Raw genomic sequence first — 23955 nt, 5'->3', positions numbered from 1 at the left:
CATATGCTTTGAAGGGGAAAGTTCCTCCTATGCCTGTGAAGGCATACTCTACTAGATCTCCGAGTACGTCTTGGGCCTGTCATCATCGTGCTTCTGTGGCCCAGGTGTGTAAGGCGGCGACTTGGTCGTCCGTTCACACCTTCTCAAAGTTCGACAAAGTGGATGTTCAGGCATCGGCAGCTGCTTCCTTTGGCCGCAAGGTTCTTAGTGCGGCAGTACCTTAAGGTCCATTATTTTTGGGCCCTTGGCTGTTTGGGATGTTTTTTTATCCCTAGGTTATTTGTTCTTCCTGGGTTGTTGCTCCTGTTGAGCAAAGTTTTTTTCATGCTGCCCAGCTGGTTTCCTTCCTTTGGTAAGGTTACTTTCTCTGATGTGGAGACTGCATTGCCTTAGGCGCGGCTGCGTTTCCCACCCCTCATGTTTGCACTGCATTGGGACGTCCCCATTGTGACGAATATGAAGAGGCGGCGACTGTCGGAGGACGTAAGAGAAAACAGAATTTTTGTAAAATCTTACCTGTAAAATTCCTTTCTCTGAGTCCTCCGACAGTCGCCGCTCCCGCCCCTCTTTTGGGGTTTGTTTATGTACTCTACTGCTATTCTACTGAAACTGAAGTATGGAACAGGAAGCAGGAGGGTATTGACTGAGGGGACCACCCCCTGGGGGTGGGATATGTTAAAAGCTTTAATATTGACATATTCTATTGCCTAGCTACTCTTACGGAGAAAGGTCAATTACCCATTGTGACGAATATGAAGAGGCGGCGACTGTCGGAGGACTCAGAGAAAAATGGATTTTTGTAAAATCTTACCGTAAAATCCTTTTCTCTTAAGCTCATTGACAGACGTAGTCCTCGTTGATTAATAACAACTTGGGTTATACTGCCCTCTACAGGAGTAGGACTAGACAGGAAAGAAAACGTTCTGGCCACACCCTAGGGGCAGTCCCAGAGGGTATATCCTCTCACTTCCTGCTATAGCAAATCAGTTATGTCACAAAGCAGTGTTTAGAGAATTTAACCCAACTCAAAAACAGAGGGGCGGGTACTACATCTGTCAATGAGCTTAAGAGAAAAGGATTTTACGGTAAGATTTTACAAAAATCCATTTTTCTCTGTCGCTCATTGACAGACGTAGTCCTCGTTGATTAATAACAACTCGGGACGTCCCAAAGCAGTACCACAAATGAGGGGTGGGATAACAGAAATCAAAATCCAGAAGGCCCAACCGGAGCCAACCAGAAGCATCAAGGACTCATCGAGCAAAAAGATGAGACCTAAGTGAAACACCCAACAAACCCTTGAGGTAGACCAACAGTCTCCTCAGATTGCGGCCTGCAGAACCTTGTGGCCAAAAGAGGCATCTGATGATGCCATCACATCAACTTTATAAAATGTTGTAAAGGTATGAACCGACGATCAAGTCATCGCCTTGAAAACCTGGATCGCTGACGCCTGATGGCGGAAGACCCAGGAGACACTAGGCACCCGAGTAGAGTGCGCCTTAACAGGGAACGGAGGATTCCGACCCTTAATAGAATAAGCCTGTACCACCGTCTGACTGGTCCATCTAGATATGGTCGCGGCAGACACAGGCAACCCCCTTCAAGGGCTATCCGTGATCACAAAAAGTGAGTCCGTCTTACGAAAACAAGTTCGTAGTAGTCAAGTGTATCCTTCTGAACCCCATCCAAGGAGTATAATGCAAACTCCCAAGGATGGCTAGTCTTAGGACACGGGGAAGGTAACAATATTTTTATTCAGATGATAACTCTGAAAACCACTTAGGAAGGAAGGATCTGGAAGAAGAGCCACCTTATCCCTATGAACCACCAGATATGGGGAACGTCAAGATAATGCGGCCAGTTCTGACACCCTGCGTGCAGAAGTAATGGCCACCAAGAAGGCCACCTTCTGGGATAATGTAAGCAAGGGAATCTCCCTAATATCTTCAAGAGAAGTTTCTGAAGAACCGACCACACTAAATTAAGATCCCAGGCGGTAAGGGTGCGCGCACTGGCGGAGCCAGATGTCGCACCCCCTGGATGAAATTCAGCACCAAGGAATGATTAGCCAAAAGGTTTCTGAAAGAAGATTGCCAACGCCGAAACCTGACCCTTGATAGTGCTCAAGGACAGTTTCTGCTCAACCCCTTGTTGCAGACAGACCAAGATTCGGGTCACCGAATAGGTATGTGGGGGAAATCCAAAAGATTCAGACCACGCCATATAAGACTTCCATGTGCTGGAAGTCGCTTTCCTTGCTTTAACTAGAGGTAGGAATAACTGAAGCGGACACTCCCTTGTCCTTCAGTACCTGGGTCTCAATGGCCAGGCCATTAAGCCAGCAATTGTAAAGCAAGATGGAAGATCGGTCCCTGAGACCGCAAATCCTCCCTGAGAGGAAGTCTCCAAGAAGCGTCCGCGACTAGCCTCACCAAGTCGGCGTACCAGGCTCGACGAGGTCAGTCCGGAATTTCCAGAATAACTGGAATTCCCTCCGCCTCTATCCTGCGAAGAAGTTCCCGCAGTAACTTGAGAGGATGGAAGGCATGCCGTAGCTGATACTGCTCCCACAGGGCGATCAGCGTTTCTGCTGCGTCCGCTAGAGGATCGAGGGTGCGAGCTACAAACCTACGCACCTTCCTGTTGAGCCAAGGTGCCAACAGATCCACATCCGGGGTGCCCCAATGAAGGGACAGCTAGTGAAAAACCTCTGGATGAAGAGGCCATACCCCTTGATCCAGAATCTGATGGCTGAAATAATCTGCCTGCCGATTTCCCACCCCCGGAGTGAACACTGCGGGGAGATCCGGAACAAACCGCTCCGTCCAATGAAAAGATGCTAGTCGTTTCGATGGCCACCAGGACACTCTAAGTGCCCCTTTTCTTGTCATAAGTCACGACCGTGGCATAGTGCGATTGGATCCGAATCGGGCTGCTCTAGAGCTGCTCGGTCCAGTAAATCAGACAAAATCTGATCGCTCTCAGTTCCGATACCCTATTGGTAACCTGGATGCTATCGGAAGGAATGACTTCCCCTGGTTGAGCATCGGAGACTTCCTGGTCCGCTTGCTCAACCGGATCCGATTGTCCAGGAAATCGGAATTCTGATTCCATTAGAAAAAAATCTCCTTCAGGAGAATTCGGGTATGAGACTGGGTATACGGTACTGCCTCTAAGAAGGCCACCATCAGTCCCAGCCAATTGACGGACAGCAACATCCGAATCGTTGACTGAACCTTCTGGAGTTTCTCCGCAAGGAGAAACTTTCTTGCCCAGGATGTATCCAACATTAGGCCCAGATAGTTCAGTCTCCTGGTGGGAACCAGGGATGATCTTTGGGAAAGCGAAGAAAACGCTGATGTCCTGCGATGATGGGGATATAAGGATAGGCATCCTAAATGTCTATGGACGCCAGGAACTCCCCCTGATGCAGGGAGGCCATCACTGTTCGGATGGACTCCATCTTTCCCCAAGTCCAGAATTGGACGCACCTTGCCCTCTTTCCTGGGCATTGTGAACAGGTTCGAATAGAACCCCTGAAACCGTTCAATGTTAGAAGGGAAGAATCGTACCGGTGGAAGTGAACGAAACTCGATCCTGTATCCTGACCGTATGACCTCGCGAACCCCTTAGTCCGGGGTTCTGGCAAGCCATGGATCCGGAAACCGGTGAAGACATCCCCCCACCCCAGAGATGGGTAGGGGCGCATCAGTCTGTATACTTCAGGCTTGGCTGAGCCGGACTTTTTGTTTAGCCGACCAGCGCCCTTTGAAAAACCCTCTGAAGGGGCTTTGGAGGGTCTCGCCTTATCGCCCGCCCTCGCGGAACGAACAAACTCTTTATGAGCAGAAAGGGAAGGTCCTCGTTGGTTACGAGGTCCTCTTTATCCTAACAGTCTGTGGCAAGACAGCAGGTGGTACCGTCTATCCTTTAAAGAGGGATTCCTCAAACGGATAGCGCCTAGCCATGCGTTAGGAAATAACAGGGGTTCGTTTCAAAACGACCCCATTTGGGTAAAGGAAAATCCTTCGCCCTTTTGGTAGGCTAACAAGTACCAAAAAAGAATTTCAGTCTCAGCTACCTCTGCCGGTGTAACCTCAAGACTAAAGGTTTCCCGGACGGACACAACTAGTGCATCCACCACTCTTGTGCTATGGCGGAGGCAGAAACGTTCTCCTCACTGCTGAGGAGACATTACCTGAGACAACAGCCCCATAAGAGGGACCTGCAGCTGCATTGACCAGCTCCGAATCCGTATCTGAAGTATCAGATAAAAAATAGGAGTAGGCGGGGGTCGCTTCTTGACCCCCGTCCCTGACAGGCCACCTCTACCCGGGATACCAGACTCCAAAACTGCCGATAATGTATTAAAAACAAGTGGGGTACTGGAGGGTCCTGCGGCCACCTTGAGGGGATCAGGTGGGGATCCCTATGCGGCAGGGTCAATGATTATACAAGACATTTGCCAGCGACAAAAAATGACCAAGTAAAAAACTTTTTTTTTTGTTATCCCCCAGTCGCAACAGCGCCCCTCAGTGTTACCTGCCTTTTTGGACCCCAGAGAGAGAGAGAGACCCCAAGGCTCATCCCTGATGCACAGAAGTTTTCATCAGCTTGCTCAGTGCTGTCCTGTTACAGACAGGAAGTCTTTGGCCCTTTTTCCTGGGTAAAGGAGACGGCTCCGCCCCTTAACACGCCTTCCGGCGCCTCCCCCTGGCTCCACGAGGTGTTTGGTCACCTCAAACATGGCCGCCGCCATGCTGGAGACACGAGGCTACGCCAATATGGCGGCCTCGTGTGCTCTGCAAGACAATGGCGGCGGCCTGTTAGGATAGCGGCGGCTTAGCAGCGGCCTGTGGGATGCTGTATTCGGCTTAGCGGCCTGCGGGAGTGCATCGGCCCCCCAAACTTCACCCTGGATGGTGATCAGCCTGGCCGGCGGTACCGGACCCTGGCGGGCCGCATGCGGTCCGTGGGCCGTCGGAAGGCAGAGTGCCCTTGCTGGAGGAATGCGATCTGAACTGCAGTTATACATGCATAGACATCGCCCTGTGAACACCTCTGACAGGTAGGATACCTTATGCTACCACAGTAATATTCTAGTACTGCCACTGACTTCAGTCATCTTTACAGTTTTGAAATGACAGATTGTCAGCTCCCAAACCAAGCCTCCTGGTTTCTTGTTCACAAAAATCACACTCAAATAGGGGGGATCTGTGACATGTTATAGGATAGAGGGGAGACCCATCCTTACCATTTCAGAGAGGGGCCCGCGTTCACCACAAACCCGTCAGGGGGAAAAGGGGGAACATACTACTCACCATACCGGAACCAGGCGGGCGCCAACTCCTGACAGTACCCCTCTCCACCGGGGTGGGAGGGCTGTCGACCAATACGGACGCCGTGACTCATGGTCATTGGCGTTTAAGCGAGACGTTTAACCCGCAGGGTCAGTCCCCGTCCAGTGTGACTATGTCGCGGCCGACCCAGCGCAGAGCTATGGCCTGCACGCGCTCGTAGGCTGAACTGGGGTGACCACTGGATCTCAACATCCAGCCCGTCGCCCAGTTCCAGCTTTCTTGCTTGAAGATCTCACAGGAACACTGGAGAAAAAAGCGGTCTAAAAAATCTTTCTAAGAAAAAAAATCCTGCCAGGACCGAAGATCCTAGCAAGGCATCTAGGTCCTTACTCCTAACTAGACAGAAAAAAACTGATTTGCTGTAGCAGGAAGTGAGAGGATATACCCTCTGGGACTGCCTCTAGGGTGTGGCCAGAACGTTTTCTTTCCTGTCTAGTCCTACTCCTGTAGAGGGCAGTATAACCCGAGTTGTTATTAATCAACGAGGACTACGTCTGTCAATGAGCGACAGAGAAAGGAATTTTACAGGTAAGATTTTACAAAAATTCAGTTTTTTCTCCCTCCTCCTCAGTGGGCTCAAGTGAGGGCAAAAAGATTGTTCACTGCACCACCCCCAACACAGCAAAATCGATGTAGATCGCTAACGGACAATTGTTCTGTCCTGTGTCTCCTAATCTCTCCCTGCCTACTCTCTCCAGCCTGTCCCTAAAATGCTTTGCTATCTTTCCCTGCCTACACTCCGACCTGTCCCTACATTCTTTTCAGCCATAATGTTTTTTTTTTTCCTCTGTCCCTAATCAGCAGCAGCCAGCACCGTTGTGTGTGCTCTCTCCCTACACTAGAACAGACTGACGCACACCGCGCTCTGTCTCTAGCTTATAAAGACCTGGGTCACATGCTTCAGCTGGCCAATCACAGCCATGCCATTAGTAGGCATGGCTGTGATAGCTTCTATGGCACACCAGTTAAACGCTTGTTAATTGGCTGTTGAAACCGCGCCATTAAAAGCCCGCCATTACATACAAAACATGAAATAAAATTAACGAACACTGATTTTAAACCCAAATATACAGTAAAGTTTTCGGGTCCGTGTCCGGGTAACAAATATCCAATTTTCTGGTACAGACCCGAATAATACAGTCCGTTACATAGTAGGTGAGGTTGAATAAAGACAATAGTCCATCCAGTTCAACCTGTGTAGGTGTGTGTGGCTGTAATCATTTCAAATACCCCTGAATGTTCTGATCCTTGAGATGCACGTCCAATAGTCTTTTGAAAGCCACCATACTACCCGCAGAAAGCACCTCTTGTGGTAGAGAATTCCACAATCTTGTAGCCCTAACAGTAAAGAACCCCCCACGTTGCCTGAGGTTAAAACGCTTCTCCTCTAATCGCATTGTATGCCCCCGAGTCCTCATGCAATCCCTTCGATTGAACAGCTTTTTTTCTAAGCTGAGATCCCCATTGAGATATTTAAAAATTGCTATCATGTCCCCCCTCAGGCGTCTCTTCTCCAGGGAGAATAAATCAAAAGATTGCAGATGCTCTTCATAATCAAGGTCCTCCAATCCCCTAATTAGTTTAGTTGCCCTTCTCTGGACATTCTCCAGCTCCAACACATCCTTCTGAGGACTGGCGACCAGAACTGGACAGAATACTCCAGATGCGGTCGGACCAGAGTTTTATAAAGTGGAAGGATTATAGTCTTATCTCTGGAATACATACCTTTCTTTATGCATGCTAATATTCTGCTAGCTTTGGCAGCTGCCGCTTGACATTGCATGCTGTTGCCTAGTCTATCATCAACCAAGACTCCCAGATCCTTCTCCATTTTTGATTCCCCCAAGGGTTCCTCCTCCACAAATAGTGTTCGCTCAACACTATTTGTGACTATTAGCCTATATACTCGGGAACTTGCATGCAATTGGTAGGTACACACATACATCGATTTGATTTATATACATTTCTCTATATTTATTGCATATCAATTATACATAATTTTTATCAATTTTATTCATACATCTGTTTACTGGGTTATGCCTCTTTGGTAAATTAAGATGATATGATATTGTAATTATGGGCGATTTATGCGATATGATTAAGGTACATGCGCCCCCTCCGGTACTCATATCCCCAGTTTATTGATTTGCTTTTTTCGGCTACCCGTTAGTAAAACGGTTGTTGAATTTTTTATCACTCCTTATGTTATTAAGAATACTAAGTCTTCATTCATGGACTACACAAAAATCGTGTATCTACCATGGAGTTCATGATTAGGCCCTTAGAAAATGGTCGCATTCATCCAATCAATGCACTCTGTTAAAGAAACACGTCTAATGCTATCCTCCACCATCCCCTGAAGTCACGCAACAGTGATATAGTGCGTAGACAAAGACTGTTGGAGAAAACTGGAAGCGACGCTCGTGCCTAAACAGATGTAACACTTGTGAGCCACCGCCGGATGTTTTTAACCTAAACAGAGTGTGCTGCATTTATTCAATAAAACATTTTAAATTTACTACACTATGAGGGTATCCTTCTGTATCCCCATTTATAAACATAATGAGAGATGAGGGATCCATACGATCCCGGAGAACAACAGCCAGGAATAGATCTAGTATATTGTTGGAAACCCACGAGCTGAGGACATCTAGTGGTGAAAAAGAGTATGGTCTTCCTAAAGGATATACTTATACTACATGTCTATATCAAGCTGTTTTGAGGAGAGAGGCTAGAGAGCAGTGATGCCAGTTTCTCATACTGGTGAAGCGACGCACTTTGTTATCCATCAAGAATTGTTTTCATTGATGGATGGACTGACATTTTTATTGACGATTTTGTTTGTTGCACATTTGCACTATATTAGATAGAGATATATATATATATATATATATATATATATATATATATATATATATATATATATATATATATATATATATATATATATATATATCTCTATATATATATATATCTCTATATATATATATCTCTATCTATATATACATAATCATTGTTCTAAATTTAATTTTACACTATATATTGGAGTTTCTTTGCACAGTGCACTTTATAGATGGTTTACACAATTGCACCTTACGTTAATGAGATGAATAGGTTTTGTTACAACATTGTATATATGCATTTATGATTATTTACATTTTTTGATAGAGCACCTGACACATTAATTTCTGCACTTTATGGTTTAAAGGTCCAATTAAATCAACTAGCTGAGGGAGTGCACCACTTACGTTTTATTTTTGTATACAGTATCGCTGAGGATGGGCGTTGAGTGTTAGCAGCAGCCCTTATCAATACAATTACTTTAATATATTTATTTTGGTATATTCGACAGTGCGGATTTTTTTTTCATATTTTTTATAAGCAAAAAGGATGTGCCCACCACCTTTGCTTCCAAAACTCTTGGTTATGAGGAATGTTGAGTACATAATTGTCAGTTCTGTGTGCTTATTACAACTTAACACATGGTAATCAGTACATCCACTCATGCAGATAAAGGTTCACATTGATTGCAATACACCAAAAGACAATCTAGTGAAGGGTTATGAATCTGAAGCATAAGTACCATGTTTAACTCTAGTCTTGCTCCACACACTGTGTGGTAGCAGGTAATTAAATTAATCTGTAGTAAAACACCAATTAACCATTTCCTCAGCGGACACTGTCAGTATCAGTACCCCAATATGAATAGCAGCCTGTTTATACTAGAACACAGTATGGGAAATCTACGTGCCATGCTCGTTTCCCACATTGCGTTTAAAATGCACTTGGTGCGTGATTTACTGCTGGAGTCAATTTAATCCTAACGACACCCCAAACACAGTGCGTTTGCCTGCACCAGGTAAGATCCTATTACATCAACTAGCTGAGGGAGCGCAACACACCCTTTTGCTTATTTATTGTAAATCAACACACAAAACCACACGGGAAAAGTGTAGTAGTATCCCTGAGGAATCTTATTTTATTGTCTTCGAACAGGACTGAACAATCCAGGTGTCATTTACAAGTGCTGCTCAACACAATCCAAGTGTTTAGTAAAAATACTCTGAATCTACCACAGAAATCTCAAAAAACTGCAAACGGGGGAAAAAAAGGTACAAAAACATTTTTTATTTGTTTACATTTCTCCAAAGTCTGAAAAACAGCATTTACACCTCACTGCTATAGAGAACCAAAAAGGAGAAAGCTAAAATTGAAAAAAAGGAGAAAGTCACACCTTGGCAGTGGAGAAGAGCCAAAAGTCACAGTAAAGGGAAAAGCAGCGAGGAGAATGACAACAGACTGCATACTTTAAACAAAAATATTTTGCAAATAAAAAGGTAACTTACAGGAAATCCTAACCGAGCAACACAGGAAATAAGAGAATGGGCAAGCCATTAGATGAGGCAAGGAGATTGGTCAAATGCACAGAGGCGAAACAGGCACACCACCAACCACACAGGCTGGCAGTGCAACCTTCACCCACATAAACGCCACACGGCATCATAGTCCATGGAGAAGTGGAAAGGTGTATAGATACAATGACAAATCCTTCTGGAGACTGGTGGGCCATCTCTTGTGTGCCATGGAAGTTCATTATGGTTTGTATGTGATCAGTCCAGTTCAACAAAGGCAAGAGGACAATTAGTAATAAAACAATGCTGTATTGGTCCAATAAACCATCACATAGCATCCCAGCAGTCTGTAGCAGCAAAGCAAAACCGATGCACCTCAGACTCACAGGATAAGGTGTGGGAAAGGTAAGAACTTCAGAAAAGGTGGGAAAAGGGGGAGGAATGAGTAGAAATGGGGATTTTCTCCAAAAAAAAAAAAAAAAAAGTGTGAGTGGATGGGATAGAAGAGCTGAAAATGTTACTTCTTCCTCCTTTTTGATGGTGTGGGAGCATGTCCATGTCCATGACTCTTCCTCTTCTTAATTCTGCTTTGCTGCTGCTGTTGCTCCTCCTCTTCCTCATACCGACTCTCGCGGTCAGCTGAAAGAAAACATTCACAATTAGGATAGGAAACACATTTTACCGGGCAAGGCTTAAAGGGAATTGGTCACAAGAGAAATGTAATCATTATTGACATTTACATTATAGAATGCTGGTCCCTGGCTATCATGCTCATGCTTTCACTTTCATACTGCAAGTAGCTGTCCCAGAACACATATCGGTAAAGACATCAGACACTTTTCTGACATGCATTCATAGAACACATTCCAGGGCGGACCTAAATTCTTACAAAGCAAGGCATCTAGAATTTTCAGGAGGCGGCCAGAAATAGTAACCCTTGTACAGGTTCCGTTATCAAGTCATAAAAGGCCTGACACTAGCCTCAATAAGTGCAGCACCTTGTGCTGTCTGAAAGTACCTCTGACCTGTATATTAGGGTTTTTAGATGAAGATCTAGCTACACCCCATGCCAGCTCTTAATTATTGTATCTGGCATGAAAATGTATTTCGTTGAGTGGTGTACCCAGTTTAACTTTACATTGTTTAAAAAAAAAATGGATTTTTGTAAGATCTTACCGTAAAATCCTTTTCTCTTAAGCTCATTGACAGACGTAGTCCTCCTTGATTAATATCAACTCGGGTTATACTGCCCTCTACAGGAGTAGGACTAGACAGGAAAGAAAACGTTCTGGCCACACCTTAGGGGCAGTCCCAGAGGGTATATCCTCTCTCTCTCTGCTACAGCAAATCAGTTATGTCACAAAGCAGTGTTTAGAGAATTTAACCCAACCCAACACAAAAACAGAGGGGCGGGTACTACGTCTGTCAATGAGCTTAAGAGAAAAGGATTTTACGGTAAGATCTTACAAAAATCCATTTTTCTCTGTCGCTCATTGACAGACGTAGTCCTCCTTGATTTATATCAACTCGGGACGTCCGAAAGCAGTGCCACAAATGAGGGGTGGGATAACAGAAATCAAAATCCAGAAGGCCCAACCGGAGCCAACCAGAAGCATCAAGGACTCATCAAGCAAAAAGATGAGACCCAAGTGAAAAAACCCAACAACCCCTCGAGGTAGACCAACGGTCTCCTCAAATTGCGGCCTGCAAAACCTTGTGGCCAAATGAGGCATCCGACAATGCCATCACATCAACTTTATAAAATTTTGTAAAGGTATGAACCGACGATTAAGTAATCGCCTTGAAAACCTGGACCCCTGTTGCCTGATGGTGGAATGCCCAGGAAACACTAAGCGCCCGAATAGAGTGCGCCTTAACAGGGAACGGAGGATTCCGACCCTTAAATAGAATAAGCCTGTACCACCGTCTGTCTAATCCATTTGGAGATAGTCGCGGCAGATGCAGGCAACCCCTTTCTGGGGCCATCCGTGATCACAAAAAGTGAATCCGTTTTACGGAACGATTCCGTAGTCTTCAGGTATACCCTGATTGCCTGAACTACATCCAAGGAATGTAACGCACACTCCCGAGGATGACTGGGCTTAGGACACAAGGAAGGTAGCACAATATCCTCATTCAGATGAAAATCTGAAACCTCCTTAGGAAGAAAGGATGGCTTCAGATGAAGAACTACCTTATCCCTATGAACCACTAGATATGGGGAATGGCATGATAATGCAGCCAGTTCTGACACCCTGCGTGCAGAAGTAATGGCCACCAAGAAGGCCACTTTCTGGGATAATGTAAGCAAGGGAATCTCCCTGATATTTTCAAGGGGAGGTTTCTGCAGAACCGACAAAACCAAATTAAGTACCCAGGGCGGTAAGGGCGCGCGCACTGGCGGAGCCAAGTGCCGCACCCCCTGGATGAAATTCCGCACCAAGGAATGAGTAGCCAGCGGCTTCTGAAAGAAGATTGCTAACGCTGAAACCTGACCCTTGATGGTGCTCAAGGATAGTTTCTGCTCAACCCCCTTTTGCAGAAAAGCCAAAATTCCAACACATTTATCGGTAACCTGGAATTTATCAGAAGAAATGACTTCCCCTGGCTGAGCATCGGAGACCGAAGCCACCAGACCAGAGCCTCCCTGGTCCGCTCGCTCAATCGGATCAGATTGTCCAGGGAATCGGGATTCCGATTCCATTTGAGAAGAATCTCCTCTTGGAGAATTCGGGTATGAGACTAGGCAAACGGTACTGCCTCTAAGGAGGCGACCATCAGTCCCAGCCAGTTGACGGACAGCAACATCCGAATCATTGACTGAATCTTCTGGAGTTTCTCCGCATGGAGAAACACTCTTGCCAAGGATGTATCCAAAATTAGGCCCAGATAGTTCAGTGTCCTGGTGGGAACCAGCCTGTGAAGATGGGGATATGAAGATAGGCATCCTAAATGTCTATGGACGCCAGGAGATCCCCCTGATGCAGGGAGGCCACCACTGTTCGGATGGACTCCATCTCTCCCAAGACCAGAATTGGACGCACCTAGCCCTTTTTCCTGGGTTGTGAACAGGTTCGACTAGAACCCCTGAAACTGTCCAAGGAATGGGAACTCCCACTCCCTGTTGCATCAAGCTGTCCCCCGCAAAGCTTTTTAAGCGACCCGGGGATGTCGAATATTGGAAGGGAAGAATCGCACCGGTGGAAGTGATCGAAACTCGATCTTGTATCCCGACCATATGACCTTGCGAACCCCTTTATCCGGGATTCTGGAAAGCCATGGATCCGGAAACCGGTGAAGACGTCCCCCCACCCTAGAGATGGGTGGGGGCCCATTCTGTCAATCCAACGGGATAACAGTGGCTTTATTTAGTCTGGCAATCGGTGAGTCCACTATTGGTGGTACCGTCCATCTTATAATGAGGGATACCTCAAACTGATAGCGCCTAGCAATGCGTTTGGAAATAGCAGGGGTTCGTTTTCGGACTACCCCATTTGGGCAAGGGAAACCCTTTGCCATTTTGGTAGGCTTGCTAGTACCAAAAAAAGGAATATCAGTCTCAGCTACCTCTGCCAGTGTAATCTCAAGATTTAAGGTTTCCCGGACAGACACAACTAGTGCCTCCACCAACGCTTCTTGTGATATGGCGGAGGCAGAAGCGTCCTCACTGTCCGAGGAGACCGTACCTGAAACAACAACTCCAGAAAAGGGGCTGCAATGACCAGCTCAGAATCCGTATCTGAAGTATCAGATGAAAGAAGGGTAGGCGGGGGTCGCTTTTCTTGACCCCCGTCCCTGACAGGCTACCTCCACCCGGGATACCAAAGACTGCTGATAATGCATCACCACAAGTGGGGTACTGGAGGGTCCTGCGGCCACCGAGGGGATCAGGTGGGGATACATGTGTGGCAGGGTTCATGTTTAACAAGACACTTGCCAGCAAACACAAAAAATTAATTGCAAGAAAAAACATCTTTTTCTTTTTTTTTACTTAGTCCCCCAGCGCAATAGCGCCCCTCAGTGTACCTGCTTGGACCCCTCAGAGAGAGAGAGAGAGAGAGAGAGAGAGAGAGAGAGAGAGAGAGACCCCAAGGCTCACCTGATGCACAGAAGTTTCTTATCAACCTGCTTCCAGCACTGTCTGTTACAGACAGAAAGTCTTTGGCTTGCTTTCCCGGGCCGAGGAGGCGGCTCCGCCCCCTTTACACGCCTCCCCATAGCTCCTCGTGTTTGGTCACCTCAAACATGGCCGCCCCCATGCTGGAGACACGAGGCTACGCCAATATGGCCGCCCCCATGCTGGAGACACGAGGCTACGCCAATATGGCCGCCCCCATGCTGGAGACACGAGGCTACGCCAATATGGCCGCCCCCATGCTGGAGACACGAGGCTACGCCAATATGGCCGCCCCCATGCTGGAGACACGAGGCTACGCCAATATGGCGGCGGCCTGTGTAGGAGCGGCTTGCAAGCTAGCAGCGGCCTGCGGGAGGTGTGCACTCGGCCTGTGCGGCCTGCGGGAGGTGTCCTCTCGGCCTGTGCGGCCTGCGGGAGGTGTCCTCTCGGCCTGTGCGGCCTGCGGGAGGTGTCCTCTCGGCCTGTGCGGCCTGCGGGAGGTGTCCTCTCGGCCTGTGCGGCCTGCGGGAGGTGTCCTCTCGGCCTGTGCGGCCTGCGGGAGGTGTCCTCTCGGCCTGTGCGGCCTGCGGGAGGTGTCCTCTCGGCCTGTGCGGCCTGCGGGAGGTGTCCTCTCGGCCTGTGCGGCCTGCGGGAGGTGTCCTCTCGGCCTGTGCGGCCTGCGGGAGGTGTCCTCTCGGCCTGTGCGGCCTGCGGGAGGTGTCCTCTCGGCCTGTGCGGCCTGCGGGAGGTGTCCTCTCGGCCTGTGCGGCCTGCGGGAGGTGTCCTCTCGGCCTGTGCGGCCTGCGGGAGGTGTCCTCTCGGCCTGTGCGGCCTGCGGGAGGTGTCCTCTCGGCCTGTGCGGCCTGCGGGAGGTGTCCTCTCGGCCTGTGCGGCCTGCGGGAGGTGTCCTCTCGGCCTGTGCGGCCTGCGGGAGGTGTCCTCTCGGCCTGTGCGGCCTGCGGGAGGTGTCCTCTCGGCCTGTGCGGCCTGCGGGAGGTGTCCTCTCGGCCTGTGCGGCCTGCGGGAGGTGTCCTCTCGGCCTGTGCGGCCTGCGGGAGGTGTCCTCTCGGCCTGTGCGGCCTGCGGGAGGTGTCCTCTCGGCCTGTGCGGCCTGCGGGAGGTGTCCTCTCGGCCTGTGCGGCCTGCGGGAGGTGTCCTCTCGGCCTGTGCGGCCTGCGGGAGGTGTCCTCTCGGCCTGTGCGGCCTGCGGGAGGTGTCCTCTCGGCCTGTGCGGCCTGCGGGAGGTGTCCTCTCGGCCTGTGCGGCCTGCGGGAGGTGTCCTCTCGGCCTGTGCGGCCTGCGGGAGGTGTCCTCTCGGCCTGTGCGGCCTGCGGGAGGTGTCCTCTCGGCCTGTGCGGCCTGCGGGAGGTGTCCTCTCGGCCTGTGCGGCCTGCGGGAGGTGTCCTCTCGGCCTGTGCGGCCTGCGGGAGGTGTCCTCTCGGCCTGTGCGGCCTGCGGGAGGTGTCCTCTCGGCCTGTGCGGCCTGCGGGAGGTGTCCTCTCGGCCTGTGCGGCCTGCGGGAGGTGTCCTCTCGGCCTGTGCGGCCTGCGGGAGGTGTCCTCTCGGCCTGTGCGGCCTGCGGGAGGTGTCCTCTCGGCCTGTGCGGCCTGCGGGAGGTGTCCTCTCGGCCTGTGCGGCCTGCGGGAGGTGTCCTCTCGGCCTGTGCGGCCTGCGGGAGGTGTCCTCTGCCTGTGCGGCCTGCGGGAGTGTGCCCTCGGCCTGTGCGGCCTGCGGGAGGCTGTGCGGCCTGTGGAAGTGACCGGCTTTCTGGAGGGATGGCGACCTGCGGATGCAGTAACTCAGGCATAGGCATCGGCCTGTATACACACTATGACAGGTAGGATACCTCTATACCTCAATAGTAATGCCTTTTAGTAGTCTGCCACTGACTTCAGTCACCCTTACAGTCATATAGTGACTTTAGATAGTCAGCTCCCAAAACAAGCCTCCTGGTTTCTTATTCACAAAATCACACTCAAATTGGGGGATCTGTGACCTGTTATAGGATAGAGGGGGGACCCAGAAACTGAGTGTCCGACCATCCCAGAGAGGGGCCCGCGTCCACCAACAAACCCGACAGGGGGAGAGGGGGAACATTCTACTCACCATACCGGAACCAGGCGGGCGCCAACTCCTGACAGAACCCCTCTCCACCGGGGTGGGGGGGGCTGTCGACCAATACGGACGCCGTGACTCAGTTTGCAACTGGTCATTGGCGTCCAGGCGAGACGTTTAACTCGCAGGGTCAGTCCCCGTCCAGTGGGACTATGTCGCGGCCGACCCAGCGCGGAGCTATGGCCTGCACGCGCTCGCAGGCTTAACTGGGGTGACCACTGGATCTCAACATCCAGCCCGTCGCCCAGTTTCAGCGTACTTGCTTAAAGATCTCACAGGAACACTGGAGAAGAAAAGCTGCCTAAAAAAGTATTTCTAAAAAATCTTGCCAGGACCAAAGATCCCAGCAAGGAACTTGGGTCCTTACTCCTAACTAGACAGAAAAAAACTGATTTGCTGTAGCAGAGAGAGAGAGGATATACCCTCTGGGACTGCCCCTAAGGTGTGGCCAGAACGTTTTCTTTCCTGTCTAGTCCTACTCCTGTAGAGGGCAGTATAACCCGAGTTGATATTAATCAAGGAGGACTACGTCTGTCAATGAGCGACAGAGAAAAGTATATTATGAAGAACCGAGGTACCCCATTTAAGTTCAATACATTATGGGATCCGTGGTTGCAGATACCAGTATTCGTCCCACTAGCCCTTTTTTGTCTACAGCGATAATAGTTCTGCTTTAGATATGCTCACACAGGCAAATTATGGATGGCTATCGTGCAATATTCATAAGGAGGATCGTCATGCTTATAGTGTTTGCAGTAGTTGGTTCTAAGCTTAGAACTGTTTGGATGTTTTGTTTTAGGTATGCATATGCTATACCTCACAACACATCTGGTTATTAGCAGTAAAAATGCATCCCTCAACATATGCTTTAGGTTTGTTCTAAAAATTCTGTTTTCTTTATCATGTTAATGCTTTACTGGCAATTCTTACTGGATCAGTCTTTTAAATATGCAAGACAATTATTGCAATATGTGAGAACATACGCATTGCTTTTTGGGTATTTTGTTGAATGTAAAACAAAACCTTTAATAAAGTTATTTGGGAAAAAAAAGTAAGTACCTCTGTCAATCCACAAATTATGTTGTCTACCTGGAAGCTCTTGGGAATAAATATGCCTTATACTAATGACTCCCCTGAGTACATATCACTACTATATGGCAAGTTTGTCCATCATGGTGACAAGCCATATGAAAAGATAAACATACCAGTACTTGCTATTTAATTCATTTTTAATACTCAATGGCAACTCACCCATCCATGTCTCCAAGCTTTATTTTTTTGTCTTTCTATGAAAAACATCCCCACCCCCATAGAATTTCTAGCAGTGGCCATTTTGAGTAAGGGCAGATCATTCAAGTAGCATTTACTTCCTTCAATCCATCTGCTCTTAGCTTGAGCATGCAGGCAGGAGGGTGTGCTTGGCTGAGAAAGACAAAAAATGCCCAAGACACTCAGGAGATATGACATTTTTGTGCTTAGGCCAGGAACTTTAAAGCTACTAAAGAAATGTAAAAAAAAAAAAAAAGTTAATATATACTCCTATTTACTAATGTTACCAATAGTTAATGTTGACAGAGTTTAATTCCACTTTAACCACTTCCGGACCGCCCACTGTGTATTTACGTTGCTACTTTGACGTTAAATACCAGTGTTATGGCAGCAGGTAGCTGCCATAAGTCCGGTATTTTTCTACACGGCTGGCAGTCCTCTCACAGGAAAGTGGTCCCAGCGGTGGATTCGCCATGGGGTCACATTCATGGACAGGCGGCAGGGGTGCCCCCCATACCAAAATTGCGTTTGTAAGACCACTGCGCAAATACGTCGCTTGCAGGTTTTGGAATTGAGGGTTCTACATAATATACAAAGAAACTGGAATAACATTGATCAGGCTGGCTTATCACATCTGCAAGATCAGATTATTTTATTGTGATCGGTTTAACAGAAATTCCATTATCTGATTCTAATTCTATATCACCACTTACCTTTTCTGGCTTCCTCTTCTAGCTCATCCCAGTCCTTCCCACTCTCTTCATCAGTACCCAAGGATTCTTCACTGTAAACTGATAAAAGAGGAGCTATAAATGTACAGCCCATAAGGCTCAGATATTGTCCATTCCTATAAAGATTTCACTATCTTTCAAATAGTTCTAAGACACCAGAGCTCTGGATATGCTTACTGGTCATCAGTAAGATATATCATTGACTATACTTACCAGAATCTTCTGTCTCATCAGAATAATCCTCATCACTATCCTCCTCCTCCTCTTCACATTCGTCTTCAGATGGGTTGAAAGTCTCATCTTCTACTTCAGACTCTGAACCTGCAGCCTCTGCATCACTTCCCTATGGGAGAGGAAAACCACCATAATGAAAAATAAAAGGGTATAACGCTGTGCAAATGGTTATAAGCTATGTACATATCCTTGGCTTACCTCGCCCTCTGGTTCAAGGAAGGACCAACCACCCTGTTCAAAGAACCCCTCAGGATCATCCACAATAGTCTTCATAATTTTAGTCCAGTTCAGTGACTGAACACCTTCTGTATATTTGATATCACAAGAGCTGCATAAATTAACAGAATGGAAGCATTAACAGTCCATTTCTACTCCTCTGCTTTTCAAAATACACCTGACACTGAAAAGAACTGAGCATTCTGTGTCTCTTGACCACTACATTAGCGTTCTGCTTTTGTCAAACCACATGAAGTGAGTCAAGCCTTAAAGTGGTTGTAAACCCTTACCTATAACATAGTGAAGTGATTGACCTCAGGAGATACACAGAGGTGAAAAAAATCTCCTACATAAATTATATTCCAAAATAATCTGCACTGAAATGTATTTTTTTTTTTATTAAATACAAAAGAATAAAGCTGCCACTGTGTAAAGGTGATAGCAATTATGTAATAAATACTACACTGCACAAAAAAAATTAAAGGAACACTTTGAAAACACATCAGATCTCAATGGGGAAAACGATCATGCTGGATATATACTGATATGGACAGGGTAATGTGTTAAGAACAAAAGGATGCCTTATCGTTTGATGGACATGAAAATTATCACCTACAGAGGACTGAATTCAAAATTACCCCCGAAAATCAAAGTGAAAAAAAAACGATGCAGCAGGCTAGTCTATTTTGCTGCAATTTCATTGCAGCATCTCAAAATGGTACTCAGTAGTTTGTATGGCACCACGTGCTTGTATGCCTGACATCGGGGCATGCTCCTAATGAGACGTCGAATGGTGTCCTGGGGCATCTCCTCCCGGATCTGAACCAGGGCATCATTGAGCTGCTGAAAAGACTAAGGTGAAACCTGGTGGCGTTGGATGGACAGAAACAATGTCCCAAAAGGGTTCTATTGGATTTAGGTCAGGCAAGTGTGGAGGCCATTCATCAATAGTATAAATTCCTTCATCATCCAGGAACTGGCTGCATACCCTCACCACATGAGGCCGGGCATTGCCATGCACCAAGAGGAACCCAGGACCCACTGCACCAGCATAGGGTCTGACAAGGGGTCCAAGGATTTCATCCCGATACCTAATGGCAGTCAGGGTGCCATTGTCTAGCCTGTAGAGGTTTGTGCGCCCCTCCATGGATATGCCTCCCCAGACCATCACTGACCCACCACCAAACCGGTCATGCTGAACGATGTAACAGGCAGCATAACGTTCTCCACGGCTTCTCCAGACCCTTTCAGGTCTGTCACATGTGCTCAGGGTGAACCTGCTCTCATCTGAAAAGCACAGAGCGCCAGTGGCGGACCTGTCAAATGCCAATCGGGTTTCATGCCAATGGGCAGTGAGCACAGGGCCCCCTAAAAGGACGTCAGGCCGCCCTCATGAAGTCTGTTTCTGGTTGTTTGGTCAGAGACACAGACATTCACACCAGTGGCCTGCTGGAGGTCATTTTGTAGGGCTCTGGCAGTGCTCATCCTGTTCCTCCTTGCACAAAAGAAGCATATACCGGTACTGCTGATGGGTTAAGGACCTTCTACCTCCCTGTCCAGCTCTCCTAGAGTAACTGCCTGTCTCCTGGAATCTCCTCCATGCTCTTAAGACTCTGCTGGGAGACACAAACCTTCCGACAATGGCATGTATTGATGTGCCATCCTGAAGAAGTTGGACTGCCTGTACAACCTCTATAGGGTCCAGGTATCTCCTCATGCTACCAGTAGTGACTGACCCTAATGCAAAACAAGTGAAAAACTGTCAGAAAAGGTGAGTAGGGAAAAAAATTGTCAAAAAATGTAGTGGCCTCCATCTCTAAAACCATGTCTGTTTTGGAGGTCACCTCATCGTTGCCCATCTAGTGCGCACCTGTAAATTTAATTAACACCAACGCAGCTGAAACTGATTTACAACCCCCTCTGCTACCCAATATCACAGTTTTAATTGACTTAATGCTATACTCGGATTTAAAAGTGCTCCAAGTTTTTTTTTTTAGCAGTGTATAAAATAATTAAAGCAGCGCTAAATTCACCAAAAGTGTAGTTGCAACCTTATTACCAAAAAAAAAAAAACTGCGGAGATGCTTTTTTTTTTTTTAGTAGTTTTGTCATGCAGGCGCACTTTGAAACATTTAAATAGAGGCATATTGTACCGTTATAAATATACGCACTTGTACCGTTATTCTTTTTGATGGTGACTCCTGAAGGTTGATGGAGGTGATCCAGATCAGTGATTGAGCTTGCACTATTGGAAGAATATTGAGAGCTTTTGACCATTTCTATTGTAATGGTCCACATCATTTTGTAAGAGGCCTTTTTAATGGTAGTGCAAGCACGGATTTACACTTTGGGAATAGAAATGTGGATGCACATCGAGTAAACACATGAACTGTTGCCATTTAATTCAATATTTACTTGGTGGACATTTTAGAACTGAACTCGTTTATGATTGCACTATAAAATGTTTAAGATTTAAACCCTTTCACACTTTATTCACATATGAATTGTGTTTTCGGTGGATTTGATTTTTTGTTGTAAATAAGGTTCCACTTTTGGTGAATTTAGTACTGCTTTGTTTTATAGTGTCTTCTACGCAAGTTGTACCGGTTTATCTGCAGCCATTTGTCATGTACATTAGTGTAAATCTCAGATAAAGGATTTTCACAGACTCACAAAGCAGGAGGGCAGGGAACTGTAGTTACACACTGTACAAGAGCTCAGAGCTGACTGGAGGGAAGGGACACACCCTTCATACAGGAACAAAGTTTAGGCTGTCAATTACAGGCTGTGTGCAGAGATCCCTCCCATGTCACTCTTAGCTCTTGGTGTCAGGGAAAACTTGTCAGAAGTGACTCATGCTGATAAAAGAGGAACTAGACAGCTGAGAGAAATGACCATGCTTTGGAGAGAGGCAAACAATTTGGAACTTTACTCAGTTCAGATTTCAGGTCTGATTTTTTTTTAACGACTTTAAAGCAGAACTAAAAACTTTCTTTCACAGCTGATTAAGCTGCCATCTTGGCCTTCCTTTGATCTGCAGTTTCCATTGTGCTCCACACGATCATTTATCACGCCAGCTATATTTTTTACTTGACAGTTCAGTTAGGAGCTGAGCTAACCTAACCACTTGCCGACCAGCCGCCGTAATTTTACTGCGGCAGGATGGCTTTTTTTATGCGAGACGACGTGTAGCAGTTCATGTGGGAGTGTGGGCGCACAATCTGAGTGGCTTGGTGTGGAGCCAATCAGCAGGTCCGGCGGCTGCAATTTCCACCGGGCACCCGCAATCGCTCCCCATGGAGACAGAACGGCAGACCGCTGTTCTGTGAGTAAACACAGGGATCCTGAGTTCCTCCTATTTAGGAACACAGGTCTGTGTTCATCTAGTGAGCCCTCCCCCCCACAGCTAGAAAGAACCCCCTAGGCCCTCCCCCACAGCTAGAAAGCACCCCCTAGGCACACATTTAACTTTTTGATCTCCCCTGGTGTTAACCCCTTCCCTGTCTGTCATTAGTAGAGTAACAGTGCATATTTTTATTTTTTGATTACTGTAGTAATGTCAATGGTCCCCCGAAAAGTGTGAAAAATTGTCCATTAGGTGTCCGATCTGTCTGCCGCAATGTTTCAGTCCCGCTTAAAAAATCTCTGATCGCAGCCATTACTACTAACAAAAAAAAAAAAAAAAAAATGAATGAAAATGACAAATCTTTCCCATAGTTTTGCACAAACCAATCAATATACAAAATCCCAATGATTTTTTTTTTTTTTTTTCCAAAAATATGTAGCAGAATACATATTAGTATAGAATGATAAAGAAATAAGAAATTCGATTTTTTAAATTTATTTTTTGGGAATGATATATATATATATATATATATATATATATATATATATATATATATATATATATATATATATTTTTTTTTTTTTAAATTTATTTTGGCACTGTGCCAAAAATGTATAGGCCGATCTGCTGACAGACTAATAATTTACTGCTGCTTAAGTGCTTTGTGATTTAGCAAAATGGCAGCCTACAGCAAGAACAAACAGCAGCAATGCTGGAGTCAATTTACAGCACACACTAATTTTTGGCAGCATAGATATTAATGTGTAATGTACGTTCCTTGCTAGAGAACATTTTTATCAAGTTATTATGGGAGTTCAGCTTTACGCACTCTAGTATTTTTTTATATCAGTTATTCAAGGCACGTTGTGAATATTAACTGTTTTAAGAAACCGTTAAAGTGGACCTACTTCTGCCGTTATTCATTGGGAGCAGGCAGGGTTTTTTTTTTTTTTTTTATTACTGAAGAGACATGCAATGCCTCTTCTGCAATAAAATTCACCTACCTGCCTGCTCTCGGCAATCCCCCACATGTTAAACTGAACTGCGCATGCACAGCTCAGCTTACAGCGGCCGGCCTGATCGCTGTGTGCCGAAATTACAGCCTTCTGCACATGCACAGGAGTAGCAATTCAGCGCCAACCAGTAAAGATGGACAAAAACCGCCACACAGAAGATGGCAGCACAGGACAACTGGAAGAAAGGTGGGCATTTTTTACTTTGTTTCACTTAAAATCAGTGGGTTTATTTCTGCTTTAAATGCGCAATTACTAAAATAAACTTTCAGTTTAAACAGTACATGTGATCTCAAAATCCTACTTATTGGCATACTTACTTTAACCACTCCTTGATTGGATCAAGGGATCCTACAGGAATGGCATTGATCATTGTAACCTTCTTACTGTAATCCTTGTAGGCTATGACCATATCAAAATTCTTCAGGTGAAACTGGACTCTCTCGAAGTGCACAAGTTCCACTTCATCTAAAGTTACTACAAATGGTGGCTGTAGATACAAGACCAAAAAAACTGCTAAAACAGGACATTCAAATCGATAATTAGATATATATGTGTGCCATATATGCATTTGTGGTCACAAAATGGAGGCAGACTTCATACTCACCCACTCAGTAGTATTGACTAGAGCACTGCTGGTGGGTTGCAAGAGGCAGGTACTTCTGTAGGGAGCTCCATTAAACCTGAAGCACAGAAATAAGGTTTCATACTACAACATTTGCTGTAAAAGTATATTCAAACAGTTTTCACTTTTAAAATTAACGTGAACTAAACAAAGGATCAGGAAGAAAAACAATTACCCTAAGTCTCTGAAAGGAACCTCAAATTCAAGGTCTTCTTTAGTGAGAGATTCAACCTTTTCAATGAAGTTCTTGAATGCAGTTTTCAACTTGTGTCTCATTTCACGCTCCAGCTGTAAAAAAGGAGTTATTATACAGTGCACCAACATTGTAAAATGAAGGAAGCTTACAGTATTTAAAAAAATATTACTCATGCAGCATCAAAGCAGCCACAAACTGTTAATCCTGCAAGTAGGACAACAGGCAGCCAAGAAGCAATGATGTCAAGTCCGGAAGCAGACTCATTGCAATAATGAATTTAACCGAAATCACCTCACTAGGCTTAACCTTCTGCTAACCACCATGCATCACTCCTCATTGAAATTATAGCCAAGATTGTGCTCCTAATGAGAGCAAACT

At 46.4% G+C, this 23955-nt stretch overlaps 1 protein-coding gene across 1 annotated transcript in view; it reads right to left on the bottom strand.

Moving 5' to 3' along the window:
• Positions 1-9314: 9314 nt before the first annotated feature.
• The window catches only part of SUPT16H (SPT16 homolog, facilitates chromatin remodeling subunit), a 74851-nt gene continuing 60210 nt past the window's right edge, over positions 9315-23955 (bottom strand). The window contains exons 20-26 of the mRNA XM_082243979.1: positions 23557-23669; positions 23364-23439; positions 23077-23246; positions 18380-18509; positions 18161-18290; positions 17930-18007; positions 9315-10354 (exon numbers count right to left, since the gene is read on the bottom strand). Of these exons, the coding sequence (XP_082100105.1) occupies positions 10233-10354; positions 17930-18007; positions 18161-18290; positions 18380-18509; positions 23077-23246; positions 23364-23439; positions 23557-23669 (819 nt within the window). The 3' untranslated portion in view covers positions 9315-10232. The remainder of the gene's footprint in view (positions 10355-17929; positions 18008-18160; positions 18291-18379; positions 18510-23076; positions 23247-23363; positions 23440-23556; positions 23670-23955) is intronic.

Source organism: Pelophylax lessonae, assembly GCF_965119305.1.
Source record: "Pelophylax lessonae genome assembly, chromosome: 1".
NCBI classification, from domain to species: domain Eukaryota; kingdom Metazoa; phylum Chordata; class Amphibia; order Anura; family Ranidae; genus Pelophylax; species Pelophylax lessonae.
Note: the sequence above shows the minus strand (reverse complement) of the source record. Positions and strands in the feature narration are given on the sequence as shown.